Genomic DNA, 25820 nt, shown 5'->3' on the forward strand with positions numbered 1-25820 from the left:
CCTTTCTTTTCTTTGTATTTGATACATTATTTTGCTTTATTGATGCTGTCTTTTCAAATTAAGACAAAGAAGCCTGATTTAAGATGACTACTGAAGAACATTTATTAACAGTTATGAGAAATGTTTCTTGCTTTGGTTTAAATTTACACTTGTGTTTACAGCAAATTAGAAAATGTCTTTAGCATTCTTGCATTATTCTTTAAAATGTTCATCATGTGACTACTGCCCTTATAGTCAGACTTGTCTGGGTTTAGCAAGCATACGGTGCAAGCTTGGGAACTGACTTGTGTTGTATGGCTACCACTAATGGCTCAGTGTGGAATAGGTACTAACTCTCTTTCAAAGTGGCTAAGACCTTTTGCAGAGGTGTTTCTGTAAATACTCTTTGCAAACTGTCTATTCATTAATGGCTGTCTTTAACAAGACTCATACGCTTAGTTTCAGCTATCTCCAATTTTGCTTTTAGGTCTGATGCTTTGGGACAGATACTCCCTCAGCTTGGCAAGGACTGGACTCATCAGGGCATTGCAAAACTCTATCATTCCATAAATGAGTGAGTATGTAATCTATGAAGCACATAGGCCCTTTCTAGAATTTAGGAATTAATGGGGGCAGGTAGTTGAATTGATGTTAATAGTTTCGCATGTTGGCCTAAGTGATGGAAAGTAATCACTTCTGTCAAAAGCAAACAAAGCCAGGTTTGTCCCTCAGGTGTACCCTTTTACAGGAATGGAAGCCACCAGTTTTGCTCTTCTCAAATTTCTGATTCTGCATTTGAGTTTTTTTTAAAGCTATGTAGCATTTTTGTGACTACAAGAGTGTACTAATAGTAACAGCTTCTCAAACACTCATGCATATGTTTGTTTCCAGTAACTCAAGTTAATCTCAAAGCCTTTACTAACATGGCCCTGTGTGAATTCAGACCTAAACAATGTCATCCCAATATCTAGATACTTTTTGTTTTAACACATTCACTACCAAACTCAAGTGAACTTTCCTTAGGATTTGATTCCATGTTCTGAAACAATCCTAATTAAAAACTGACAAAGGTTGGTGGTCTGGATCAAGTTTTGTGCTACTCACTTTGTTCTGCTTCTGACATAAACTGACACAACCCAGCAAAACAGCAGTTTCCCCATCTGCTGTCTGGATTAGTCAACTGTGCACGCTCACCTTGTAATCTGCAGGACCTGCCTAGGCAGCTTATGTGACTAGAAGAGGGGAGGAGGGAGAGGGAAGATAGCTTTCTTGTTGCAGCAGTGGTGAGATGTATGCTTAGTTTAGAAGTGTGGTGAGTCATACCCTTGTAAATGTACTGCTCTTTTAAGAGGTATATAGCCTTGTAATATTTATGTCCAATGACTTTGTGCAAAATAAGCCTACTTTGTATCTTCTCATTTAGATTAGGTCCTTTATTTAACAATTAAAAAATAGAGCTGCCAGAAATAAGACTTGCTACTGAAGATCACAGTCAGCTGTTAAACCATTCCATAGTCCCCTTCAAATAATCAAATTTTATTTTTGTTTTTTAGTTCAAAGCTTAGTTTAAAGTTTCTTCCTCCCCACGCCCCTCAAATAATTTTGAGGCCTTGGAAATCCTTTGTTGACTTTTGCTGTGTTTCATCTGAGGCCCCTTGGCAGAAAACTTGAACTTTGTTTTGTGTTCAATGTATGATCGAAAAGTAGTTTGGAAATTATTTGCCAAATAGAATCAGATCTGTGAAAATCTGCATTAAAAAGTTGAGTCTCTTGTGTATGCTGTAATTGTCTACAAATCTATTTAAGAGATGGCTATGAAGTCCTCAGGAAAAAAAAAATGGGGCTCAATGAGTACTTTTTGTGCTTCCTTCACTCTGAGCTGCAAGTTCTAGTAACGATCTGAAAAATACCAACCAACAAGACAGGAGATCTGGTATCTGATATTATGCAATGCAAATAAATAATTGCTAACATCTATATCTGGGCTGCAAGAAACTGGGAGATACTAATGTGGTGTTTATCTAAGTGCAGTCTAGTCTGTCTAGATACGTAATCTTACTATTACTATTCTTGTTCTTTTTTGCACTTCTTAATTTTGATAGAGCCATGTTTTCAAACTATAATGTACTTTTCAGATACCAGAACACTGGAACAGTCTTTTCCTGGGAGGTGGTGCAGCTTACCACAAGTCTGTACCTAATCTAGTGACATTGTTGCAACAGGATATTTGTGTTTACAAAGAATGTCTTCAACAGTAAAATGAACAAAGTTGGTATTTCTTTTCTAGAAATGGCTACAAGTTTCTGTACTGTTCTGCTCGTGCCATTGGAATGGCGGATATGACTAGAGGATACCTGCACTGGGTGAACGACAAGGGAACAATTCTTCCCAGGGGACCTCTCATGTTGTCCCCGAGCAGTTTATTTTCTGCCTTTCATAGGTAAGCGTGTGGGATTTCATACATCTATTTGCTCCCCATCTCAGAGAAAGAAACAAATTTAAAAGATTTCTGATGCTAATCATTATAGTTGTAACCAAACATTCTGCTCTGTGCTAGATATGCTACTGAGACTTGGGTGTTCCTCTAGCAATAAGCTATTTATCTGAATTTCACTTTTGTTTCTATGGATGTGTTAGATGTGGCTGCAAAGCACAAAACATCAGTCACACAGCATCTTATTTTCTACTTTCTTTGTTCCTCAATTCTGTGACTGATTACTGTTAGGTTCCGCTCTTATCAGTGCAATTTGCTGATCTTGCAGTATGAGGAGCATTCTATACAGGACTGCCTGCAGAAGAATATTTAGCTATCACTTGATTCAACCAATCTTTTGAACTGCCATCTGCTTGTTCTTGATGAGAAGTGCTCATAATGTAAAAGCCTTTTTGTTAGTTCTTTTTTTTTTAATTAAAACCAAACCATTAAGTTATGGCTAACAATGACAGCCACGTCCACTGTCGTCACTTGGCAGGCCCCCTTCAGTTTTTTGGTCCAGATAGTCAATTCCCAAACTGCATTCATAAGCTGTGAATTTCATTACACTTACCTAATCTAGGTACAGTTTATTCACCTGTTTCTACTGTAGATGTTGGAAAACAATCTTTTATTCTTTTATTATCTCTTGAATCATCCCTGGAAAAGTATTTACCAATGTCTACGTAACCAGCCACAGCAGAAACAGAAATCAGTGAGAACACAATCATCAGATAAATGGGTGCAGGATACCCACTATTTGCTCATGATTTAAAGATTGACTATTCAAATTTTATTCTAGGGAAGTAATAGAAAAGAAGCCTGAAAAGTTCAAAATTGAATGTTTAAATGATATCAAGAATTTGTTTGCTCCCAGTAAACAACCTTTCTATGCTGCTTTTGGAAACAGGCCCAATGTAAGTCTGAGCTTTTCTAATTGAAGGGTTAAAATGCATGAAATATTTGGGAAGGAAAGGAAATAGGCTTTTATTGTTGTGACTATTTAAGTTTGAATATGACAGCAGGACACTGGTCTTTCTCTGAGTTTGGTCGTGAAAGTCCAAATGCAGATACCTTAAATGGAGGCTGCCAGGACTACTAGGAGAACTATTACACAGATGTATTAATATTCTCAGGATATAGCAGCTTTCCAAATTCTTTATCAGCATTTTTGCATCATAACTAAGGGTATTTGATTTTCCTGAGTCTTGAATCTTTTTTCTATCAATACAATTCCTGTACTTTCTCTACAGTTATTGTAACTGAGCAAGGGAGATAGGTATTCCAAAGAGGAACAGTGTCATGGGAAGTAGCATTGTGTTATATAGATTTGGTGGTGCATATTTGTGGTCTGAGGCTTGAGAACAAGGCTTATGGGGTTGAGAGAGAAGTGTTTTGTTATGGTCTACTTTTGGGAGGTTTGCTTGTTTGTTTCTTTTCAGAGACAGTTTTACTGTATGCTTTCCAGTATATCACAGAAAGAAATAACAAAGTACGTGCATTTGTTCGTGCTTCTTGCAGGATGTATATGCCTACATGCAAGTGGGAGTTCCAGACTGTAGAATATTTACTGTGAATCCAAAGGGTGAACTGATCCAAGAAAGGACTAAGGGAAACAAATCTTCGTAAGATCATTTTTATTATTTCAGTTAGAAAAGGTACTTGGGAGTGAGATTACAAAATAATTGCAGTTGTGGCCATGATGATTCCTTATGATCTCCTGTTACATACAAGACATGTTTTGTTTGCCAGAGACTTTGCAGCTTTGGTTACTTAACCGAAACTCCTCAAAAAGGGAAGTAAACTGGCAAAATAAAATCGAAAATTGCTCCTGAAGTAGCAGTACTTAGTACTTAGTTTTCTGGTCTAGACTTCTAAAGCTCTTTTGGCTACACTTGAGCAGTGACTAGACTGTTAAATAATGTTTTTTCTTTTTTGTTTTTTCTTTTTTTTTTTTTTCAATGTAGGTATTACAGACTAAGTGAGCTTGTGGAACATGTGTTCCCACTGCTTAATAAAGAACAGAGTTCTGCATTTCCATGCCCAGAATTTAGCTCCTTTTGCTATTGGAGAGATCCTCTTCCTGACCTTAACATGGAAGACCTGGCCTGAAAAATACTTCTCATCTAGAAATGGAATTTCATTTTCAGCTACTCGACTTCAGTTTAAATGTGAAGAACTTTCTTAATGAAGATTCTAATTTATATACTGGTACCATAAGTCTTACTAAAGAGATCACTTTAACTCCGTTGGTGTAAGACGAAGAAAATGCAAAGCTGCTGTCCAATTTTTTGTGGGCTTTTGATTTATTTTTTTTTGTCTGTTTCTTTATTGCCTGTCTTTGTATACTTGTTCTAAGGCACTTGAGATTGGTCTGTCATTGATGGCCACGGTACCCAAGAGGTTCATGGCAACTAAATGCTGAGTGACTTTGCATTTTCATCAGTCAGACCTTATTGTAAGCGTAGATGATTTTGTATTAGTCTTACTAGTATATTTTCTAAAACAAAGCCAAAAAGTATACGGAAACTGCCAAATAGAATGTCAGACCTATTAATAAAAAACACGGTCTAATGTTCAGATGGGCAATTAGACCTTTTTTGCAGAGGATCCAGAACTGAAGACAGTGTGCTCTTTCTCCACTAAGATACAGAAAATATGTGGCCATTTCTAGGCTGACAGTGTGAAAACACAAAATTCATCTTCAAATGTAAATATGCCTTCTGTCACATGTGCAACACTGTTCTTGTACAGTCTGTGCTCAAACTAACTCTGCTGCTTTTTTTTTTTTTTTTTTAATATGCAGTGCTTAAACTATGTCATAAGCTTGTTAAAATGAAAGCTGTTGTCAGATATTAGTGTGGCTTTTGTTGCTTTCAGGCTGCACTATTTCATGTTAAATTTCCATCAAGAGAAACTTTGAACGTTTCTGTAAGAGCTGGGGAGCTGGCATTTTGATTTCACTTTTCATCATGGAGGTGTGTATGTGTGTATGCTATGGAGGCCAGTAAAAAGTATGTTCAGATTATATTCAGGGAATTGTTATACTAAAAAAAAAAAAAAGTATTTAATTTTTTTAATTACCTACTGCAGGTCTTTCCAGAATTCTGTATTGCAGATTTTCACTAGCTGGAAGGAACTGTGGCTCAATATGAGATTCCGAGTATAAGAATGGTTATATGCTGCAGAGCAGAATAAAATCTTTTTTTCTTTTTTCTTTTTTTTTTTTCTTTTGTTTTATTCATAAACATTGTGCTGGTCATTCCTCAGGTTCAGATCAGAGCCTGAGAACAAATTGCATTCCAAGTCTAGTGTTTATCAGCTGTGAAAGCCGCTAATTAATTTCTCTTTCCAGAAATACTTGAAAATAAGAGAGTAGTTCTGCTTTTTAAGTTGAGCTAGTACATTTAACCTCCTTAGGACAAGTCTGTGGTGAGAATTATATGCTTGTAGCCCTTAGGGCTTAATGCCTTCAGCCGTTTAAACTTCAGTCCCAAACTTTATGTGGGTGAAGTCTTTTCTGACACTTTTTAAGCAAGAAGTTCCTGAAGCTGTGTACCAAGGATCCTGCCAGGCTCTGGAGCTGAGCTCTCACCTTTACACAACTCCCAGTAGCAGAGTAAGTGATCTTTAGAAGGTACTTGTATGGCTACTGCTGCAGTGCTTACCTAGGGCTGCTTCTGAATGAAAGCCCTTCTGCTCTAACTTACTTGGCCTGGGTGTAGTAGAAGATCTCTGTTATGCTAAATGCAGATGAGTGCATTTAGGGAATTTTACCCCACCCACATGACTGTTTCCTTTATCAAGCTGAGTAGTCTTAACCTAGCATTCTCATGTAACACCAGCCTAATACTAGACAACTGGTGAACTGCGTGGGGCAGTAATTTTCAGATTGCTAAATAAATTAAATTACCTTTTATTTTCTTACAGTCACAGGAATATACTGGAATTTTATAAAGCATTAGGAAAGAAAGGGGGGTGGGGCCAGGGTAAATGTGGAAGCTCTCCTTCAGAATGGGATTATGAGGATCGAAAGGAAAATACACCTGTCTGTCGTGTGCCACGCGTGTTAACTGACTTAAAGGGCATCCTCAAACAGTGAGAACAATACTTTCAGTGACTGTTTCAGCACATTTTTGCTCTTGTCATCAATCTACTGAGTGTTTAAGTGGATTTCACAGGATTCAACTGAAAGCATATTTTGCTCTACTGCATTATTTTATTTGCACTATGTCAGAAGCTTGCAAATGTCATTCCATGTATCTTTTCTTTTTTAAACTTTTACTCCCTCAATTTCTGTAGAAATTTGCATTTTCATGATCACTAAGTGCTTTGAAAATCAACAGGATTTGAGCTTTTAAGCCACTTAAATACCTTAAGATATGTAAGAATCCACATAATATTTTAATTACGAGATGTAATAGTCTGTGTGAAGATTCCATTTTTCATGAAGTGATGAAACTGCTTCTGCTAAAGCAGTCCTTTGTGGAAGTCAAAATCTTACATAGCATCCCTGACTTATTCTTGGCGGCCTTGATGTTACATAGGTTTGGAGAAGGGGGAACGCTTTGAGAAAAATACAGTTTGTCTGCAGTGGGATTCCAATCTGTGCAGATTGTTACCAAGGCTTGGCTGTATCTTTGTTCATTCTTACTTTGTTGGTGATTGTTTTGTTTGTTTGTTTGTTAATCTGAAATTCTATTCATCTTTCTGGGTTGCTAAGAAGAGAAACTGGATTTTCAGTTGGGGACTTGGATCAGCAGTGAGAATTAATGAGAGTTAATGAATCAAGAGTATTTCCAAATGGATGCGATTCTAGATGACATGAATATGGATGTGGCTGCAGTGAGCTCCTCATTCTGCTGATCTGTTGTTTTGCAGTATAGGGATGTTCAAAAATTTGCTTACTTAAAAATTTTGCTTTTCAATCTCTGTAACAGCTGCTCTGTTTGGTTTTGGGTGATATGTAAAAGTGTTCTTGAGAATTTCTGGTACAAGTAAGGTTGATTGGTTTGGTTTTTGTTTTGTTTTTAATTTGACTCATATGCAAAGCTTTGTTCAGCTTTTTCTAACCCTCCTTAGGTACAGAATATGGGTTACTGTACCTGCCATTGCGTACCTACATAGTTTGGAGTACTGGACACTTCATTGACAAGGAAAGACATCTTGTTGCTACCATGGGCTTGTACTGCAGTATTCATATGAAGGGGGAAGATATAGAGTCTGCATTAGTCTGTCCTTTGTTACCTTAGTTGAGAGAAGTGGCCTGAAATCATGTTTGAAAACAAGTTGTGCTGTACTTAAAACTAGCACAAGTAACATATTCTTTCTATGAAAGAGGAACTTTCTAAGTGTGTGTGTGTGTGTGTGTGTGTCAGCACATACACCTCCCAGTTAAGACTGTGTTGTTGAAGATGCAGATCCACTTAGCGTTGGAACCATCTCCGAAGCTGTGTCAGTGATACCTATCCAGGAACATATAAAGGAGCACTGCGATTCAGAACTTGTTAGTGACTTGGACATTACCCATTTCTGTGATGGTTTAAAGATCAGTAACTTTTAAGTGGTTCACATTTCTGGATTTACTTTTTACTGTTCAAAGCATGCTTGTGACTTAACCCCTGACAGTGTCCTACTGCATGTGCAATATGGCTCGTGTATCCTCAGCTTCCTGTCCTTTTTTTATTTAATATTTCAACTGGAAAGGTTTTAATGCTCGTGTCATCTTACTTATGGAACTTCTGAAACAAACACTGAATCTGCTTAGGGTAAAGACTAAAATAAATGAGATTTTGTGTTAATATCCCATGCAAGTCTTCCAGAAAATACTGTCCTATAAATAAGAGTTGTTTAAATGGCTTTAATGCAAATTCATAATGAAATGTCAAAAATGTACAATGGATTTGAGAAGTCACTTTTGCCTAAAGTAGTTTTAGTTTCCAGAGTTGAATCCTGTTGAATAGAATGGAATTGTTTGGGATTTTTTTTTTTTTACAGTGTTAATTATTTCCAGATGAAAGTTACATTTGGGTTTGTTTTGAGGATAGGAAAACTCTCTTTAATAGTTTGTTTCATTTTTACAGTGAAGAAGTGGAATATTTGACTATTCAGGCAACCCAATCACTAATAAGGTAGTGTGTTTAAAGCTGTCAAATCTGTAACTGTACCAATAGTGGTTTTTGTTAAGACTGGACTATCTTGGGTGCAGTAACCCACACTTCAGTGCAATGCATATTGATGTTGAGAACAATGTTATCACAATAAACAAACTTAAACTCACTTTTTTTCTTCAATTTGTACTTAGGAATTCTATTTTTGTATTGCTAATTTAGTGAATGTTGGCTTATTTAAATTGCATTTATATTTACATTTAGAGTTGCTCTATTAAGGACAACGATACATTTGCTTTCTCTCGTGCTTGGTTTACGTGTATTTATACAGCTGACAAATGATTGCTGTAATCAGACTTGCATTGTCTGCCAATATTAATATTTGCTTATATCTATAATGAAACTAAATGTGCATTATTGATGCCAGGTAACAGATGCACTGTAATCATAGATACATCTTGGGAACACACTAGCTGCCTTGAAGAAAATCCAGCAACGATGTAGCGTAAGCACTTGCAAATCTGGCCTAATTTGGAGTTTTATCCTAATTCTGTCCGAGCTAACTTTTTCCTTTCAAGGCAAAGTATTGTCTTCCAAGACAGCTGTTTAATTTGCTTGAGGTAATTATTGTGAGATCATCTTGGAAAAGGGATCTCAAGCTTTTGGTAGAAACTTACCCTTCTTGGCCTCTTACTGCTATGGACAAATGCAGCTGACTAGCAGTCTAACAGAATATCCAACCATTTCAATCACAATTAAATGTATGGCAAATCTACATCAAAGTGTAAATCACGTTGTGCCTTTTGATCCTTCTGCAGTTTAACTCTTATCTCTTGCATTGCTGTCACCAGTGCACACTAGCTTTCCTCTGCCCAGACACAGCTTAGTGCTAGTTTTATCTCCTGCTCCAGTGGCAGAATTTCCTCTGGTATTTGGAGTGCCCTGTGATTCTGCTCACACACAGAAGCCTTCTCTTTGCATCTGGGTGCTTCCCAACACTGCCCATCTTTCACACGTCGGTTTCAATGCTCGTGCATTGTGTGCAGTGAGCAACAATGCAACTGCAAGCAGTGCAAAGGTGGCCATGTCCTGTGTATGCCCAACGTTCAGATTTGTTGCAGAAGTATTGTCCGGTCTTGTATTGTTTTTCTGTAGCTGACAGTAAGTAAGCCTGTTTTCGGTGGGTGGGTGGGTTGATCTGTGTGAGAACGGTTTTAGACACGTAGGGAATTAGAGGCCTCTGCTGTAAGCTCCTATAGAGTGGTGGGCAACTGGTCACTGTGCTTTGAGGGCCTTAGGGGCTGGCAAGGAGCTTCACCAACAACTTGCTGGAGTCCCAAAGGAAGGTGGTTGCATGGCCTGTGAGGTGGCAGGCCTGGCCTCCCTGTAAGAGGGAGAGGTGGTGAGGAGGGGAGGCCATGGCAGAGCTGTGTCTAGAATTCCATGTCTGTTCCTGTGTCTTCCAGTGCCTGCATCCAGCATGTGAGGACTCGGTGTTGTTACGTACAGTCTGATCCTCTCTTCCTTCCCAGCTGGGCTCCTGCATGTGAGTTAACCTCCACTTTTCCCACAGTCACACAATGAAGAGGTGGGTAGGCATGCTGAAGGAGTGCTGGAGGGAGCCGTGCAGCCCTAACCTGACTCAAACATCACTTTGTGCTGTTGAAGCTCACTTTCAGCAGCTGTCATCTGCAGGTAATGCTTAGCCAGCACAGAGATCTGAGGCTCTTCACTGTTTTTTTCCTAATTACTTATTCTCTCCCACCCCTTTCCTTACTATTTCTCCTTCTTCCTACCTGTCCATATTTTGTCCTGACTTCTTATAAAATTTACTCTCCCCAGTCCAAATTTGGAGATTAATTGAAATAGCCAGAAACAAGGGCAGCTAAGAACTGTGTTGGCGGAACTTCTGTACTACCACAAAACCTGTACCAGTGTCTGACACTGAAGTAAATATACACAGGAAAACTTGACTAAGAAACTAGAACCTGAAGTTCTAAAGGTGGTGGAGGAGAGAGCAAAAATTTCAGCTTAAGATATTACTACGTTCACTGGAAAGCAAAGGAGCACCGAGATCACAAAACAGGCAGGTTTTATTTGGACATGGCAGCAGTTGGTTTCCACTGAACAATTTTCTTCCTGTTCCTGGGTATCAGTTTCTGTACATCCATTTTTGTAGGTATACATATGCACACAAAGCACACACTCAAATGAGCTGCTCTTTGCTGGAAAAAATCAATACTTTTCTGATACAATCAAGATAGCAAAATGCATAAATGGCAAAACCTGCTTACATATGAACATGTTCTAAGGTGTTCTTTGAAGTCTCCCTTGTACAAAAGACTGGCAGAGCTGTTATTTTGCACCTTGTCTGAAGTCTGCAGGATACATTGCAGGAGGGCTGGCTTGACTGCAAATCCACCTTGTGCTGATGATCAGCCTCGACAGATCCTTGGTCCAGGACAGTCTGCACCATTATCTCGGAGCAACTTGGAACCAAAGCCCAGCTGCTGGTCAAAGCTCAAGGAAGCAGATGTTCCTTCCATCTGCAAGCTGACAGTGCGACAGCCTTTGTGGTTTTGGTGGAACATTCATATCCATTACCGCACTGTACCATAAGGACTTACTTAGCAAATACAATGCTCCTGAATTATAGAATAGCCAGAGTTGGAAGGGACCCATTAGGATCATTGAGTCCAACTCCTCAGGAAGAAATTTGCTCCTGATACAAATCCCTAGCTTGTAGCTGAAGAGCCCTTTGTGTGTTCCCTGTGCCTTGGGGCCTTTTCATGCTCTAGTGAGGACTTGCATGCACTTTGTTTCAAATTGCCTTCCGTGCCTTTTACTTACAGCTGTTCTTCTTTAGCTGTTTGTAGCGGTTCTGGAATGGCTGGTTATCCTCACCAAGCTGATCAGATGCTCTGTCAGAAGAACTGTGCAAAACTGCTGCAAGTAACCTGGGGTACACTGAATGGCTGTAGGGTGGGGTGCTGTAGAAAATCCTCATTGCTTTGAATGGTCAGTATAGTAATGTCTCCTAAGTCTTAACAGCAAATTAAATTAATGAGGTAGTTTCATATGTTTTGTGGTGAAAATTTGCCTTCTTGCTTTGCTCCAAGCTTGCCTATAATTTCCTGCAATTATTGTTTGGCTCTCTGCTGCCTTTCCCAACTGCTCCAGGATGCAATCTGTTTGGCCAGAGCAGAGGTACGTTCCCTGGCTGTCAGCTTGCTGGTCTGTCCTGTTCTGATAGGAAACAGAAGCACAGGGGACAAGATAATTTTGCTTGATTTGCCAAAGAATTTTGTTTTAATGTTTTAACGAAATTCTGACTGAAGGACAACTGGATCTCTGATTCTCCTTTCCTATATTACAGCATTTCAATCATCCCAGCTGGGCAGATACTATGCCCTGAAAGCTCTGAGAAGATCTGAGCCACTTGCCCCGATTACAGCAATTACTGAGACAGTGGTAATTAAGGTTCATTTTTCTCAAGTGAAGCAGGAGTGTAACGCAGAGGTTCCTCATGGATGCTCATAGTTCATAGCTTTAGCTATCACTAGAGATAGTGAATAGGAAACTATCCCTGAAAGCCCTACAAGGTGTTCTCAAAACAGGAGAACCACTCCTGCTGTAATATAGTTTAGAAAATTTTAGCTGCATGTGAATACTGGTTGTGTTGCACTGTATGGGATCACTCAGATCCCAGGTGCAAGGAGGGTTCCTGGCAAAAGGCAGCGTTGTGCCATGAGGGCACTGTGCTCGGGAGAATGTGTGAGCTGGAGGTAGAAGCCTGGAGGAGCAGTTAGGTGAGAACCAGGTGATGAAAGCTACACAACTCCAGTGCTAAACTTGCACCACTGATTCTTAAAAATATGTCTCACTTGGAAGGGGAAAAAAAATAAAAATGAAGAAGTGGTGTTTGCCAGCTGGGACTCCCCAGGCACTCAGCTTGCTTTGTTTGTTTCCATGAGTCATTTTTAGAACAGGCACCAAAATGCAACAATACTGAGTCACACAGAGACAGCAGCCAGCTTCTTAGAGCACACAGCTTTCTTGAGGAGAGTAGAAAATATCCTAAAAGGAAAAATGCCTCTACAGCTTTCATACATAATGAGAAATTGATTCAGATATACATATATATATACACGGTTGATGTAACTGGCTTTCAGAAAGACTAGAAAGAAATCTTTCCAGTCTGTCCCTTCAATTCTGAGACCTAGAAGGAGTGAGAGAGCAGTGGGCTGTTGATTTAGGACATAAGAAAGGATACTCCTGAATGAGCACACGGTTGCTAACTGCATGCTAATGGCTCCGGCACAGATCAGGACAAACTCAGGGAAGGGAGAGGGACTGGCTCCATTCCCCAGGCTGCCAAGTGTGCCAGGTGCCTTCAGCTGCTGCCTAAAGCTGCTCCTGCAGCAGAATACATCCAGTGCTACCTCCTGCTTGGCAGCAAAACCCCAACTGCAGAAAATCAGGTACCAGGAGACCTCCTTCATTCACATGCTTTAAAAATCTGCTGGCCATTTCCTTCCTCTGCTCCTTCCTATATCTGCACAGGCACTGACGAAGAGCTCCTGGGGGGATAGAGCTTTTTCTGTGTGCTTTTCTCAAAGGCAGCTCAACTTCCAGGATGTGATCATTTGTTGTGGGACGGTCCCATCTCATCGCCTGGAAACAGAGTTACTGGGGAGTATCTATTCCAAAACTATGCAACAAAGGCAAGTGTTCATCTGACCTCCTCAGATGGGAAAGGCTTCAGCTGAAGGCTTACAGCACAAGGAGTTCTTCCTTCACGTAAAGGAATTATCTGGTCTGTGCTACAAAAAGCCATTCTGGATTCATAAGAAGGAAAACGTACTATACAAACTACTGTGATAATAAATACAGCTCTATGCAGGATCAACAGACTATGAAAAGATGATCCACTTGTATAACATATAGATGGCAGTGAATAGTTCTGCCCATATCAAAGCATGGTTAAGATTTTTTTCCAGCCATAGAGGAGCTCAAAATGCTAACTCAAAAGAGACAAAAAACCTGTTTTCTCACCTTCACTGAGAAGTGGCTGACAGGAGAAACAGAAAATTGTTGCGGCTTAAGCTAAGAGGCAAGTTGTCCCGTCCATAGCAACTGATGCTGAGTGGTGAAACAAGTAAAACAAAGCTCACTTGAAGCAGGAGGCTGCTAAAACAAAGTCACAGTGCCTCTGGTGCGTTGTTTGTACATTGGACAGTACTGTTTAAAAAGACTGTTTTCCCATATCATCTCTTTTTCCTCTGGTCTATCTTTTACAACGCAACAAAGAAGAAAAATACCTTAATGCAAATACTGTAAGAGTTCCAGAGAACAGCACTGTCAGAAGTCCTTAGAGTTCTCACCCACCCAAGAAAAGCTGGGGCAAGGGTTGCTCCTCCCTGCACAGTGCTGGAGTCACTCACTCACTCTGAGCACTGCACTTGGTCCTTAAAGGCAAGAAAAAAACCTGATGCAAACATCATTTTCTTCCTTGCACCACCATGGTTAGCAATTGCTTTTTGGTTTGTGAGAACGTACTGACAACGTGTTATTAAAGAACAGAAGGACGAGGAAGTCATCGATGGTGTCCTGTACAATCCCACTTTCTTGTCCCTGCTTTACTGAAAGCGCAAAAATAGCTGACTGCAGCTGTAAACTTCAGCTAAGATGTAAACTCTGATACACTTGGGATGCTGGCAGAGATAAACTGGGGATAAAACTAAAGAGGATATTTAATATAGCAGATAAGAGTGCAGTGGAGAAGTATCAACTCAGAATGCAACTGTTGCTTAACAGCTGTTCTGTCTGTACAGGTAAACAAGGACTTGGAGAAAGAGTAGTTTGGCTACAGAACCAGGTCTGCTGTAGCTATCTCTGGTAACAGGACAAGAAAAAGGTTTCATTACAGACAAATCATCACTGAAATCAAATATATAAACTGAATATATTAAAGCTTTGAATTTTATTACTCTTAATTTCTTCAGAATATCTTACCCTTCTCTCCTGTTTGATGGTGGGCCTAAACATGGGAAATAGAAGGATAAAGGAGAACCCCACTAAACGTGGAGTACATTTCGTCAGAGTCTGTGTAGGCCAACTTGCCTCCTGTTACGACGACATTTACTTCATCTCCTGCTTTGAGGTGAAGAACAAGGTGGAATGTTCCAGGACCACCACAGGTCCGTTTCCCCGAGTAGGGTTTGTGGTACTCCAGCAGTTCCCTTCTGTACCCAGCTGTGTGCAGCTGAGCAACACTTGCATTGGAGACGGACAGCACTGCTTCAACATACTCATCCCTCTCCGGAGCCAGCACAGCCGTGATCAGGTAGCGCCCTTCATATGGTGATGTGAATATGCCTGCAGGAGAGAGACAGGCTGAGCTAGTCCGAGTTGGTCAACACAGACAGGCCCAAGCACCCTATGCAGTGAGAAACACGAAGCAACATGGGTTAATCCTCTGCTCACAAAGATAATTGCGATAAGATCAGCTCAGGCAGCTGACCAACTGGAAGCAGTTATGAAGGCAAAGGAGAGTGTTGCGCTACAGGACTCTTCCATTACCATTCATTTTAGAACTTCAGGCTCGGCTTGCAGAAAGTACCAACACCACAGGGATGTACACTTAAGTCCTGTTGCAGAGATACACATATAATCCTACTACTTCTTTTGTGTCAGAGCCCACCAGTCCTTCAGGACTTTAACTAGCATGTCTTGTCCACACTCAGAAGCCACCTGTCCTAAGGAGTTGCCACAACTCATAGCTGGGTGAGGAGGCAAAAGGCAGCCACGTGCTGTGCAAGTGTCCAGTAGGCTGAGGCACGCCTAACACCCTCAAGAGATATGACACTTGAGAAGGAAGTGGCCATGGTAACCATCACTGGGGAGGTAAAATACATTACCTCATTCCTTCCTCTGTCCAGGCCACAGTGAGGTGGGTCAGCAAGTGCTTCTCGGCTCTAACTGGATGCAGCTGCTTGAGGTGGGGTAGGAACACAGACCTGCAGTGCTGGTGATGAGCTGTGCCTCAGCATGATTGGGGTGGTGTGGTAAACCAAATATTACAAGAGTGTGCCTGCTAAATCCATGGGAAGCTCCTACCGTGGTGGATCTGGTTTGGGTGGACTCATGTATTTTGTTTTGTTCAATGCACCACAAGGCCAGGGATGGCATCATACCCTGGTAACGTGTTACTGCCATCTGGCACCTTCGTGGGTCCGTTCTTTGGCTGTTACCTGTATTGGGGTTGTAAAAATCCCCATCATTCACGAGCACTTTGTTAAAGTGAACAACACCAACGTCACTGGAGAAAGGCTTCTGCGTGAGCCCAGCTGAAAAGGACACCAGAGAGGCCGCAGCAGCAGCAGGTCCTAAAATGGGTAAGAACATTGACTTAGGGTCACTTCAGGACAACACAGCCCTTCCCTGTAATGGTTTATAACCCAGTGTCTCTGTTCCCGCAGGTACACCACTCAGCCTAGCCCTTGAGGGATGCCAGAATTAGCAGACTACATACTGTTGGCCCAAGCCCCAGGTGTCTCACCATTAAAAAGACATTGAGTACTGCAACACTTCCCCTTTGGCCACAGCCTCCCAGTCAGAAAACAGGCATTGCCTACAAGTTGTTTTTCCTTCTAAGGAAAAGAAACGTGGCTCATAAATACTGCAAGCGGAAATCATGCCGTACCTGAATTTAGCAAGTCTCTGCCATAAAATTTCCATGGGACTCAGGCTGCCCCTGGACATCTCTGCTCTATATCACCATCACAGTGGCAACAGAAGTGCTGAAGGTCTATAGTTCATGCCAGCTTTCCTAGTTAAGTTGAGAATCAGAGCATATAGCTCTAATTTCCTCTGCTAAAGAGCCGTGAAAATATCTACAAAAGCAACAGGTATTCCAACAAAGAGAACCATCCCTGGGGCTCTTCTCCTTTTCTTTTGGGGAATTTTTCACTCTATATCTTTACTGTTTTATAAGCAAATCAGACAGACACATGAGTATTTCACAATGACTATCATCTGTTTACCAGCTAAACAGTGCAGTTACACTGGTGATTGATGAAATGTCCTTGGGACGATTAGGACAAAATTTTGCTTTTAAGCAGACAAACTTAAAGACAAGACTTAAGTGACCACCCACCTGTTCATCCTGTTTTAGTTCCCTTTCCTCTACACATTTCCCCTAAGCAGGAACACTGCCAGCAGTGGTCAGCTCTTGTTTCTAAGCTCAATTACTAGTAAGTAATGAATACACTTAAAGTTCCCCTTGGCTGCTCTTTCACTTCTTCCCTACTCAGATTAGGATCCATGTCATCTCTGTGCTGTGCCAGTCCTTGCTCCTTGCTCTGCTTTCCTTAAAATAAACATTTGTTTCCTCTTTCTCTCAATTTGACAGTGTCCATCAGCAACCAATGATACAACCATTCAATTCACTTCAATACAAAGAAGGTGACAAATCTTTGTCCACAATGAGAATACACCAATGCTGTACTAGACTTTCCTTTTTTTTCTTTTTTTCTTTTTTTTTTTCCCCCCTGAGTAACTTGGCATGAACACAGGGGAACTTAGGGGAAGGAGATGCAAATAGCCACCAGCAGTTCCCTTCGGGGCTATTAACCAGATGTCTCATGTATCTTTGGAAATCTCCTCATTCAGTACTTAGCCTGCTTTGTGAGACAGAAGCCCTTTTAGCTGCCAATGCACGTGCAGGAGCTCCTTTGAACTGAGATGAAGTTCTTCAAAGGGCCCAAATGAATTGCAGGAAGTCTACTTAAGGAGCTCCTGCAAAGTTCCAGCACTTCAACACCACTTTCTACTCACAGCTTACTCTGAGACTGAAACCAACAGTTAGTGCACATCAACTAACTTCTCACTGGTTGACTCAGACAGGTTCTTCTCACCTATAGCCACACAGTACAGATGGCACAAACTCTGCAGCTTGCCCATAATCGCTGTGCTGGAACTCACAGCAGCTACATACCATCCGGATGGGGAAGTGACTCCTGTCCTGGCTCACCACAGCTTCCCTTAGGTTTTCCTGCACTGACAATAATTGTTTGAATAGACTTTAGATTCTGCTGCTGAAGTTGCTTCAGATCCGCAGCCTTGTTCTTCTGAGCCATCAGCTCAGTTTCATGAGTACTGGTCTAAAGGAGGAACCTTAAATGCCTCTAAATATTTGGTAGATTAGTTTAAAAGAGGTTGTGGATGCCCCATCCCTGCAGGCATTCAAGGCCAGGCTGGCTGAGTCTCTGGGCACCCAGGTCTAGTGATTGGTGACTCTGCACATAGCAGGGGGGTTGAAACTACATTATCACTGTGGTCCTCTTCCCAGGCCATTCTATGATTCTATGATTTCCAGCTGCACCTGTTTGAAGCTTTCACAAGTCCTACCAATAGCTCTCAGCAATGCTTTTGCAGATCCTTACAGAGAAGCTAACCAACCTCCCACACATATCCCCACCTGCAAATGCTTTTCCTCACACAGAGACCAGTTTCTCCAGGCAAGGTCTGGGCTTGGAACGTCTCACTTAAGCTAGTGATGTGGAATTACAAATAAATCAGGAAGAAACGCTTCAAAGCATTTAAAAGCTAGGAATCACATACACCATCCTCATGAAGACACAGCATGACAGAGAAAAAGCTTCACAAAAGATTCACAGGCCCTGTGAGCTGTGCTATAGTCACCTGTTTCTGAAATGGATCATAACTCACAATAGGAAAAATTTCTTCTCAGAAGGATGCAGTGGCACAGGCTGCCCACAGAGGTGTTGCAGTCACCGTCCCTGGAGGTGAACCGTGCAGATGTGGCACTGAGGGACGTGGTCAGTGGTCATGGTGAGGATGGGCTGATGTTTGGACATGATGATCTTAGTGGTCTTTTCCAACCTTAATGATTCTATAATTCATTCAGTGTGCTATGAAGATGCAGCTACTTTGCCCAAAAGTCTGTCTGTAACAGCCCTTTCTGGTCTTAACACTCCTAATTTACAAATCTCAGCCAGAAAAGGTTTGCCCTGTGGCTGACCTACTGTTCCTTGCACAAATATCTGTCCTTTAGCCAGGCCTTCAAGTCTGCTTCTGTGAATTATGCTGTATTTTCATACAAACAGTGGCAAAACACAACCACTGGCGCAATGCCTTCCACTGCACCGAATCAGTAATGCGTAATAACCAGAATATTGTTCCCAGTCAAACAATCAAAAGGAAGGGCTAAATAAGCAAGAGAATCCATTGCAAGCACAGCAGGAGAATTTATGTATTCAATAAACTTTTTCTTCAAATCAAGGAGCACCTGCAGAAACAAATCTTACATCACAATAAACCTCATGGTTTTATATTTGAAACATTTCCATAGCTTTACTGGAAACGGCTCAATATCAGACAAGTGAGAAGAATTAAAAAGCCCAGACCAACATTCATCTGCATATATTCAGCAGTGTTCATACAGCAGTAGGGTTCATTGGCTCAGCAGTTTTTGGTACTACACAGCACAATAATCAGAGAATCATCAAGGCTGGAAAAGATCTCTAAGGTCATGTAGTCCAACTATCCACCAACCACCAATATTGCCCATTAATATGTCCCTCAGTGCCACATTCACACTTTTCTTGAACACCTCCAGGGCAGCCTGTGCCACTGCTTTACCGCTCTGAGATGAAATTTTTCTTAATATCCAATGCAAATCTCCTATAAAGCTCCTCTGAGAGAAGCCATCACCCCTCATCAGAGCTGCAGGGTTGAGGGCACTACCAACAATGCAAACCAGAGAGTGGGGAAGGCAGTCTGTGCTTTCAGTGAAATGTTTTCACTGTGATCCTCTGTATGCTGATCAGAGTGTCCAAATCCTCTTCTTGGCTCTGTCTTTGCCCATCTGTGTGACTGGGGATCTTCAAGCACTTTTTAATTGGCTCCCAGACCAGTTCATCAGCCAATCTGTGACCTCTGCCTCTGCAACTGTCAGTAAAGAAAAGTTCTCATGGCTCTAAAATTGTCATGCTTCAATATCTGCTCATGATGCTTTTTTTCAGTAACAGTTGATTCAACGCTTTTTGTAGTAAAAGAGATTAAGCGGATGAACTTTGGTCCTGGTATTTAGCTCACCTTTATCATAAACTTGTTGCTCAGAAACAGAAATGAAAGGGAATCAGAAACTAAAGGGAGTGCTTAGAAGGCCAATTTAATAATACATGCTTTCTGCTTTAGGAATTACAGGACTTTGCTCAGGGACACGATTTACCAGAGGGTTGTCAGATTTAGGGTAGTTTGGTTAGGTTGTGGTTGGACTCAGTGATCTTTAAGGTCTTTTCCAACCTGAGCAATTCCATGATTCTATGATTCTACAGTACAAGGCTTGATCTTTCAAATTACCATTTCAGTACCGTAAAATGTGGAAGACTGACAAAGACATCATTAACTAGAATTAGGTATGAAAGATTCCTCAACATCTTACCTAAGTCCTTCCTCCAATAAACTCCAAATCTTCCCTTCCTCAGCTGTTAATTTCTATAACTTTTTCAGCTGCTGTGTTCTGCCCCAAATAGCCCTCTGTCACTGCTATTTATAAGCAGTCCCCACTCGTATGATTAGGGTCTGTGGGTGTAAATGCCCCAACTCCAATAAGTAAAATAGCTATTTGTGCCACATCACATTTGTACCACACCATACTAACTGCTTTCTACGACCTTATCTGACCTCAGGGTGTGCAGGCAATTTTGGGTGAAGTGTGACAGATCAGCAGGTCTGTCTTACATTGAGATAGTCTTCAGAGGCATAGATAGGAAAAATAGCTCCTCGGTTGAGCCTCTCTGTAGATCTCTGTAGATCTGAGATCTCTGTAGATCTCAGGGTGATACCCTTCGTTGCAACACGTCCCGCCAAGCAGCAATCATGCACATCAGCTACCCCACCCTGCCCTTCCAACATTTTTAACATGCACGAGTTCATACATTTTTAGCATAAACCTATTAAAATACTACTGCCTATAACTGCAGAAGTTTGTATAGAGAAGAATAAAGCCCCAGGATATCCATTTATCACAGAAATCTAGGCATTTATATTGACTTAGCTGGCATCAAGATAAATGAGCTTTTCTTCACATCCTTTTCCAGAAGCCTTATCTGTTGCTGCTTTTTCTTGCCACTGCAATCCTCAAGATTGCTTCAAGGCTCTGATAGATTTTTAATTAGAAAGTATAGGTATCAGAATTATGACATCGAATCTTCACAGCTCTTCTTGTCAGTCCTCAGATCAGCCTTCAGAAAGAGCACCTGTGATTTTTTTTTAAGGCTACTAAACTAAAACCCAAGGTTGGGATTTTGGATGCCATCAAGCCCTGATTTTGTATCTACTTATGATACTTCCTTAAACAAATTTAGATGAAATCATTCTTTGTGAAGAAAGGGTGGGAATATTCACAGGATATCATTCACAAGACTTTGATAATATCCGGGGTGTGAGGCTGCAGGGCAGGCAGCACCCCATCAACATAATTATTGTGGCCAACTAGTGTCTCCCACACAAAGGTAATATACCTGTTTATCATACAAATCCATGAGTGAATTATTAAATACACAATTATGATAAAGCTACACCTAACCTAGAAAACTGCATTTTACATCTTTCTAAATGGTGGTGGACAGTGGGAAACACTCCTACTTTCACTGTAGTCAGGAACGTGTTGTCATCTTTTCAACAAAGGCAGAAACTCCCCCGTGAGGAGGACCAACTCACGTGCTATCTCAGTTACTAACAGTGCTTCAAGACCTTAGAATCAGCCTTATTAATCTCTTACTAAAGAAATATTAAATTCATTGGAAAGAATTGTCTATTTTTTCACTTAAAAGGAAAAAAGTCAATCCTGACATTTGCTAGGAAACAGAAACTATAATAAAAAAATAAAAAAACAACCTCACAAAATAAGCAACAAGAGCCCCAAATGAATTATTTTTTAAGATCAAATTTTCAAAGGATGCAGATTTAATGCTTGGGTAGAACAAAAAACGCATCAGATTTTCCTCAACATCACTTTGTTCTCCCAGCCAGCACTCTCTAGAGTCTGAAATAAAGCACCTGTGCAAAGAATTTCTAGGAAACAATGATCTTACCTTGAGAGTCTATGTTTGGAGGTGATAACTTTGGATATCCTGAAAAGGAAAAGTAATATGTGTTGCATGGTATGTAAGTGAGTACATTATGACAGAGAATCATTGCATTCTTCTAGAAAAATATCCTCTGTTAGCATAAAATAGCCACTGAAATAGTTAACAAACAGCATCTCCTACAAAATGCTCAGATTATCGTTAAGCTGCTGTGGTTGTGGCAAAGAAAACTAAATTCTTATTCTAATACACTATAAGCACTACAGGAAGAAAAAGTTAGTTCTCCCTAGTGGCAAATGCTGCTGTACTCACCACGAATTTTACGTCAGCCCCACTGACATCATATGCTCTGCACAGCCCTGGCAGAGGTAACAAAACTGGCGCTGAGCACGTTTCCCCTGCTTCCATCGCCAGCTGGAGGCTGCCAAGCTCCATTACAAATCACCTCTGCCATAAGCCTGCTCCAAATAGCTGTAACAGGTGAACAGGAAGGCCCTCCTAGAAAAGACCTGGCGTGTCCATGGGTCTTACTGAAGAGTTCACTATTCGTTTGACTCTCACCTGGTGCTCCAGCGTACCCCTCCGCAATGGGCATGGTGCTCTGACCAGCCTGACCATCGACGCTTCTCAGCCGGCCTCTCCCTGACATCAGCACTGTGCCAGGAGGTCCGGCCTCCCCGGTTTCCAGGATGATCCCGGTCGTGCCAGGCAGGAATGGAGTCAGGGCTGAGCCAGGCAGCCCCGGGCGTGCAGGCCTGGGCTGTGGCGGCTGCAGCGGGGGCCGCTGCCGTGGGGGCTGGATCCTGGGCCTGGAGGGCAGCAATGGTGCGCCAGGCTGGGGCTGCAGCGCAGGTCTCGGTGGCACTGCCTGCCGCGGTGCTTCTGGTCGCCCTTTGGAACATTTGAAGAAGAAAATAACCGAGAATTATTTGCCTAACACAGAACTGCTGCATGCACATTGATGAAAGTATTTCAGAATTAAATGGGACTCAATTCGAGACCATCTTACCACTCAGACACTGAGCCACGTGGACAAAACTCCACATTGCACTTGAAATACAACAGACTGCCCACTTCCTCAGCCTGTGCCACAGGGATGGGATGAGCAACAGTCAAAGCAACCTGTGAACACTCCCTTGATTAGTCCAGCCTGGGCTTTCTGCACCAAGCCAGCCTGTATTTTACAGCTGCCTCCCTCCAGTGCTTTCATCCCCCGCCCTACGCTCTCCTTCCTTCCTTCACGTCACTCCTGCTGACATCTCTTCCTTCTACTCTGCCCTCAACACCCAGCACAGAGCAGACTTGTTCATATCCAAGCCTTGAGCTTGAAAAAAAAATAAATCCACAGAAGAAAAAGAGTAAATGGACACTGGCTTAGGGATTTTCCTCTCCTTTGAAAAGCAATGAATTAATAATTCTAAGTGCTCCCATTACTAATATTTTCTAACAACAAAGACAGAACCCCAGGATATAATTTACCCAAAGTGCCTTTATTGTTTAAAAAGAAGAGATACCATTAAGAGAGTTTTCCAGCAGGGCAGCCAATGCATATGACATCAGGGCTGACACAGTTACACTTGAGATCTATTCCAGTTCTAAATTCCTTATAGGAATTATGATGTATTCATATAAATGAAGTCCCAGATTAAATTTAAGGATACAATATCCTCTGAAGTGGGAAGCTGAATTATGTCTACATCAAGAATGGTATTAACAAATAAAAGTTCCTGCCTAAATGCACATTTCAGCATAGTAAAAAATTTCTAACTACACTGATATAGTACATTAGCACTGGATATATTTGTTGAAATTTAAGACTGAAACATGACTTTAGGCAAAGGGATGGGAGTGAGAAATGGACAAACGTCCCCTTGCAAACTACCCAATTCAACTCGTCATGCCAGACACTCCACCAGAGTCTGCAGCAGGACCCAGGCCCTCCATACCCCTCATAAGAACTTCACATAAGCTTTCCAAGTCACTATAAGGCTATCCAAAGTTACAGTCTCCTAACACCTGCATTCATTTGCTATATATGCCCTCTAAAAAAGTCTTCCTGAGTTTTGCTGGCTGATTTTACATCAGTTCTAAGAGACAAGCAAAGGAGAGTGCCCCCTCTGGGAAATGAGGAGAACTGGCTTCTTCTTTAGACATGAAGAAAGCTGAGGTACTTAATGAGTTCTTTGCCCTGGATTTAAACTAAAAAAGGGGAGATTTAGGTTAGATGTTAGGAAAAAATGCTTTACTAAGAGGGCAGTGAGGCTGGCACAGCTGCCCATGTAAGCTGTGGTGCCCCTTTCCTGGCAGCACTCAAGGCCAGGTTGAATGGGGCCCTGGGCAGCTGAGCTGCTGGGGGCAGCGCTACCCATAGCACGGGGTGGGACTGGGTGGGCTTTGAGGTTCCTTCCAACCCAAACCTTTCTGCAATTCTATGACCCTAATTTGTGATACAATGCTAACAGTTAATGTTATCTCTCACTGACGTAATGCAGAGTGTACAGTCTGTTTCTTACATTGTAAGTCCAGCAGATGATGTTTAGCTGCTATTTTTCAAACTCTTCTACAATCACCAGAGGAATTGCAGCTCAGGTCAAATAACGGTAACCAAAGCAAACTACAAGCAGCTGGCTTTAAGACTATACTTCCATCCACCAAAAAGCTTCATGAATCTGTATGAAAAGCCAGCAGCAAAAAAGAAACCTCTGACTTCGACACCACTTAGTTTCACAACATTTGAAGAACAATTGTGCCTGCAGAGAGGAACAGACTGCAATGAGAAGCTCTTCTGCAAGGACTTATAGTATAAGATGAAGAGCTGGGGGCAGCGATCATTTTATTTTGGACAAAATATGGCTGGATTGCATTACCTTGGCAAATACATCATATGCAGTCATTTATGTGCTTGGAGCAGACCACCACCTGCCATCACCTTGTTTAATGCTAACAGAACAATGTTATGCAATCTTCACCAGAAATCCAAACTAATACCACATGCTTCTGGCCTCTGGGTCTCTATGTGCTATCCTCTGGGTCTCTATGTGCTATCATGTGCAGCCATTCTCTAATGCCGTGTCTTAGTTTGGACTCTGAATTCAAAACATCTGAATAAAAAATTCAGAAGAAAATATAGCAACGCTCCTAGATTAAGTGATAAGAGTTGAAGTTGTATTCCTTCTGAAGTATCCTTGCCTTACCACAACCATATATTAGTAATGAATTGTTCCAGTTCTGGTCCTTCTGAAGTCAAATGATATCACTTGAATGCTATGATATGCTGGCAAATAGCACAGAAGAAATTTAGCACTGATCTACAGCCAGAACTGAAAACCTTTCCAATCAGCATAGGTATCAGAGAGGATCCCACAGTCACACATGAAAGTAAAAACCGTTAGAGCCGTGCCCAGCTCCCGTAACGGGGCTTCCAAACTGCTTTCCAAAGTGGCTCTTTTGCCAAAATCTTTCTGGACCTCCAATTATCAAAGTTTACCAGACTGCTGTGCTAGACAGTATTATTTTAATTGGAAACATTTGAGGATCAACGCATGAACCCTTGAGGGGCCAGAAGCAGCTTGAAGCAGAACCAGCCGCCCAGGTTACTCCACTTCCCAGCCCTAACAGCTGGGCTTCTCCCTGGGTGCCTTAAAACCCAGTGGTGGATGCAGAGAACAGCTCTGCTATGAAACTGAATTATGCTATGGCAGCCCAGGTAAGCTTAGGCTTTTTAATGCCTTATAACGCTGTAATAGATGTTGAGAGAAGATTTTACTATGAATATCCAAGAATTTTGGACCTCTTCTATTCCTCCTCACTTCTGCCTTCAATGGAAGAGAATTAAAAATAATTAAATTAATTAGTACTTAATACAAGAGCTTCTCACCTCAGAAGGAATTTTGTGTTAAGTACTGCAATACATTTGGTCTTAATCAAACACTCAAAACAAACACATCTAGCACAAGCTTTCAAGTCTTTGCCTGGGGATGGGAGAAGCATTCTTCCCAACAGAAATTACTTTGGATCTTTCCTGAAGAAACTTTTCCATGCACACAAGCAGAGTCTCAGTTATGCATCAGATTTTTCCCAAACAACACCAGCTCCAACAACTTATGAGGTTTTCTTTTAGCACCTTTTCTTCAGATTTAG

General features: G+C 41.3%; 3 protein-coding genes across 8 annotated transcripts in view; 2 read left to right on the forward strand and 1 right to left on the reverse strand.

Annotated features, from left to right (window-relative positions):
- Positions 1-8731, forward strand: part of LPIN2 (lipin 2) — a 38658-nt gene extending 29927 nt beyond the window's left edge. For 3 of the 4 annotated variants that reach the window (XM_052703456.1, XM_052703452.1, XM_052703454.1), the window contains exons 16-20: positions 467-553; positions 2267-2419; positions 3255-3369; positions 3974-4077; positions 4420-8731. In XM_052703456.1, coding sequence (XP_052559416.1) covers positions 467-553; positions 2267-2419; positions 3255-3369; positions 3974-4077; positions 4420-4564 — 604 coding nt within the window. In that variant the 3' untranslated portion in view covers positions 4565-8731. The remainder of the gene's footprint in view (positions 1-466; positions 554-2266; positions 2420-3254; positions 3370-3973; positions 4078-4419) is intronic. The other variant, XM_052703455.1, reaches the window with a different exon arrangement.
- Positions 1-25820, forward strand: part of MYOM1 (myomesin 1) — a 289844-nt gene that overhangs the window by 111727 nt on the left and 152297 nt on the right. The gene's annotated exons all lie outside the window — the stretch shown is intronic.
- EMILIN2 (elastin microfibril interfacer 2) overlaps positions 10638-25820 on the reverse strand; it is a 33962-nt gene continuing 18779 nt past the window's right edge. For all 3 annotated transcript variants that reach the window (XM_052703446.1, XM_052703447.1, XM_052703448.1), the window contains 4 exons: positions 22242-22571; positions 21687-21725; positions 15816-15950; positions 10638-14940 (listed from right to left, as the gene is read on the reverse strand). In XM_052703446.1, the coding sequence (XP_052559406.1) occupies positions 14603-14940; positions 15816-15950; positions 21687-21725; positions 22242-22571 (842 nt within the window). In that variant the 3' untranslated portion in view covers positions 10638-14602. The remainder of the gene's footprint in view (positions 14941-15815; positions 15951-21686; positions 21726-22241; positions 22572-25820) is intronic.

This window comes from Tympanuchus pallidicinctus, unplaced genomic scaffold, assembly GCF_026119805.1.
Source record: "Tympanuchus pallidicinctus isolate F22 unplaced genomic scaffold, pur_lepc_1.0 scaffold5, whole genome shotgun sequence".
In the NCBI taxonomy this organism is placed as follows: domain Eukaryota; kingdom Metazoa; phylum Chordata; class Aves; order Galliformes; family Phasianidae; genus Tympanuchus; species Tympanuchus pallidicinctus.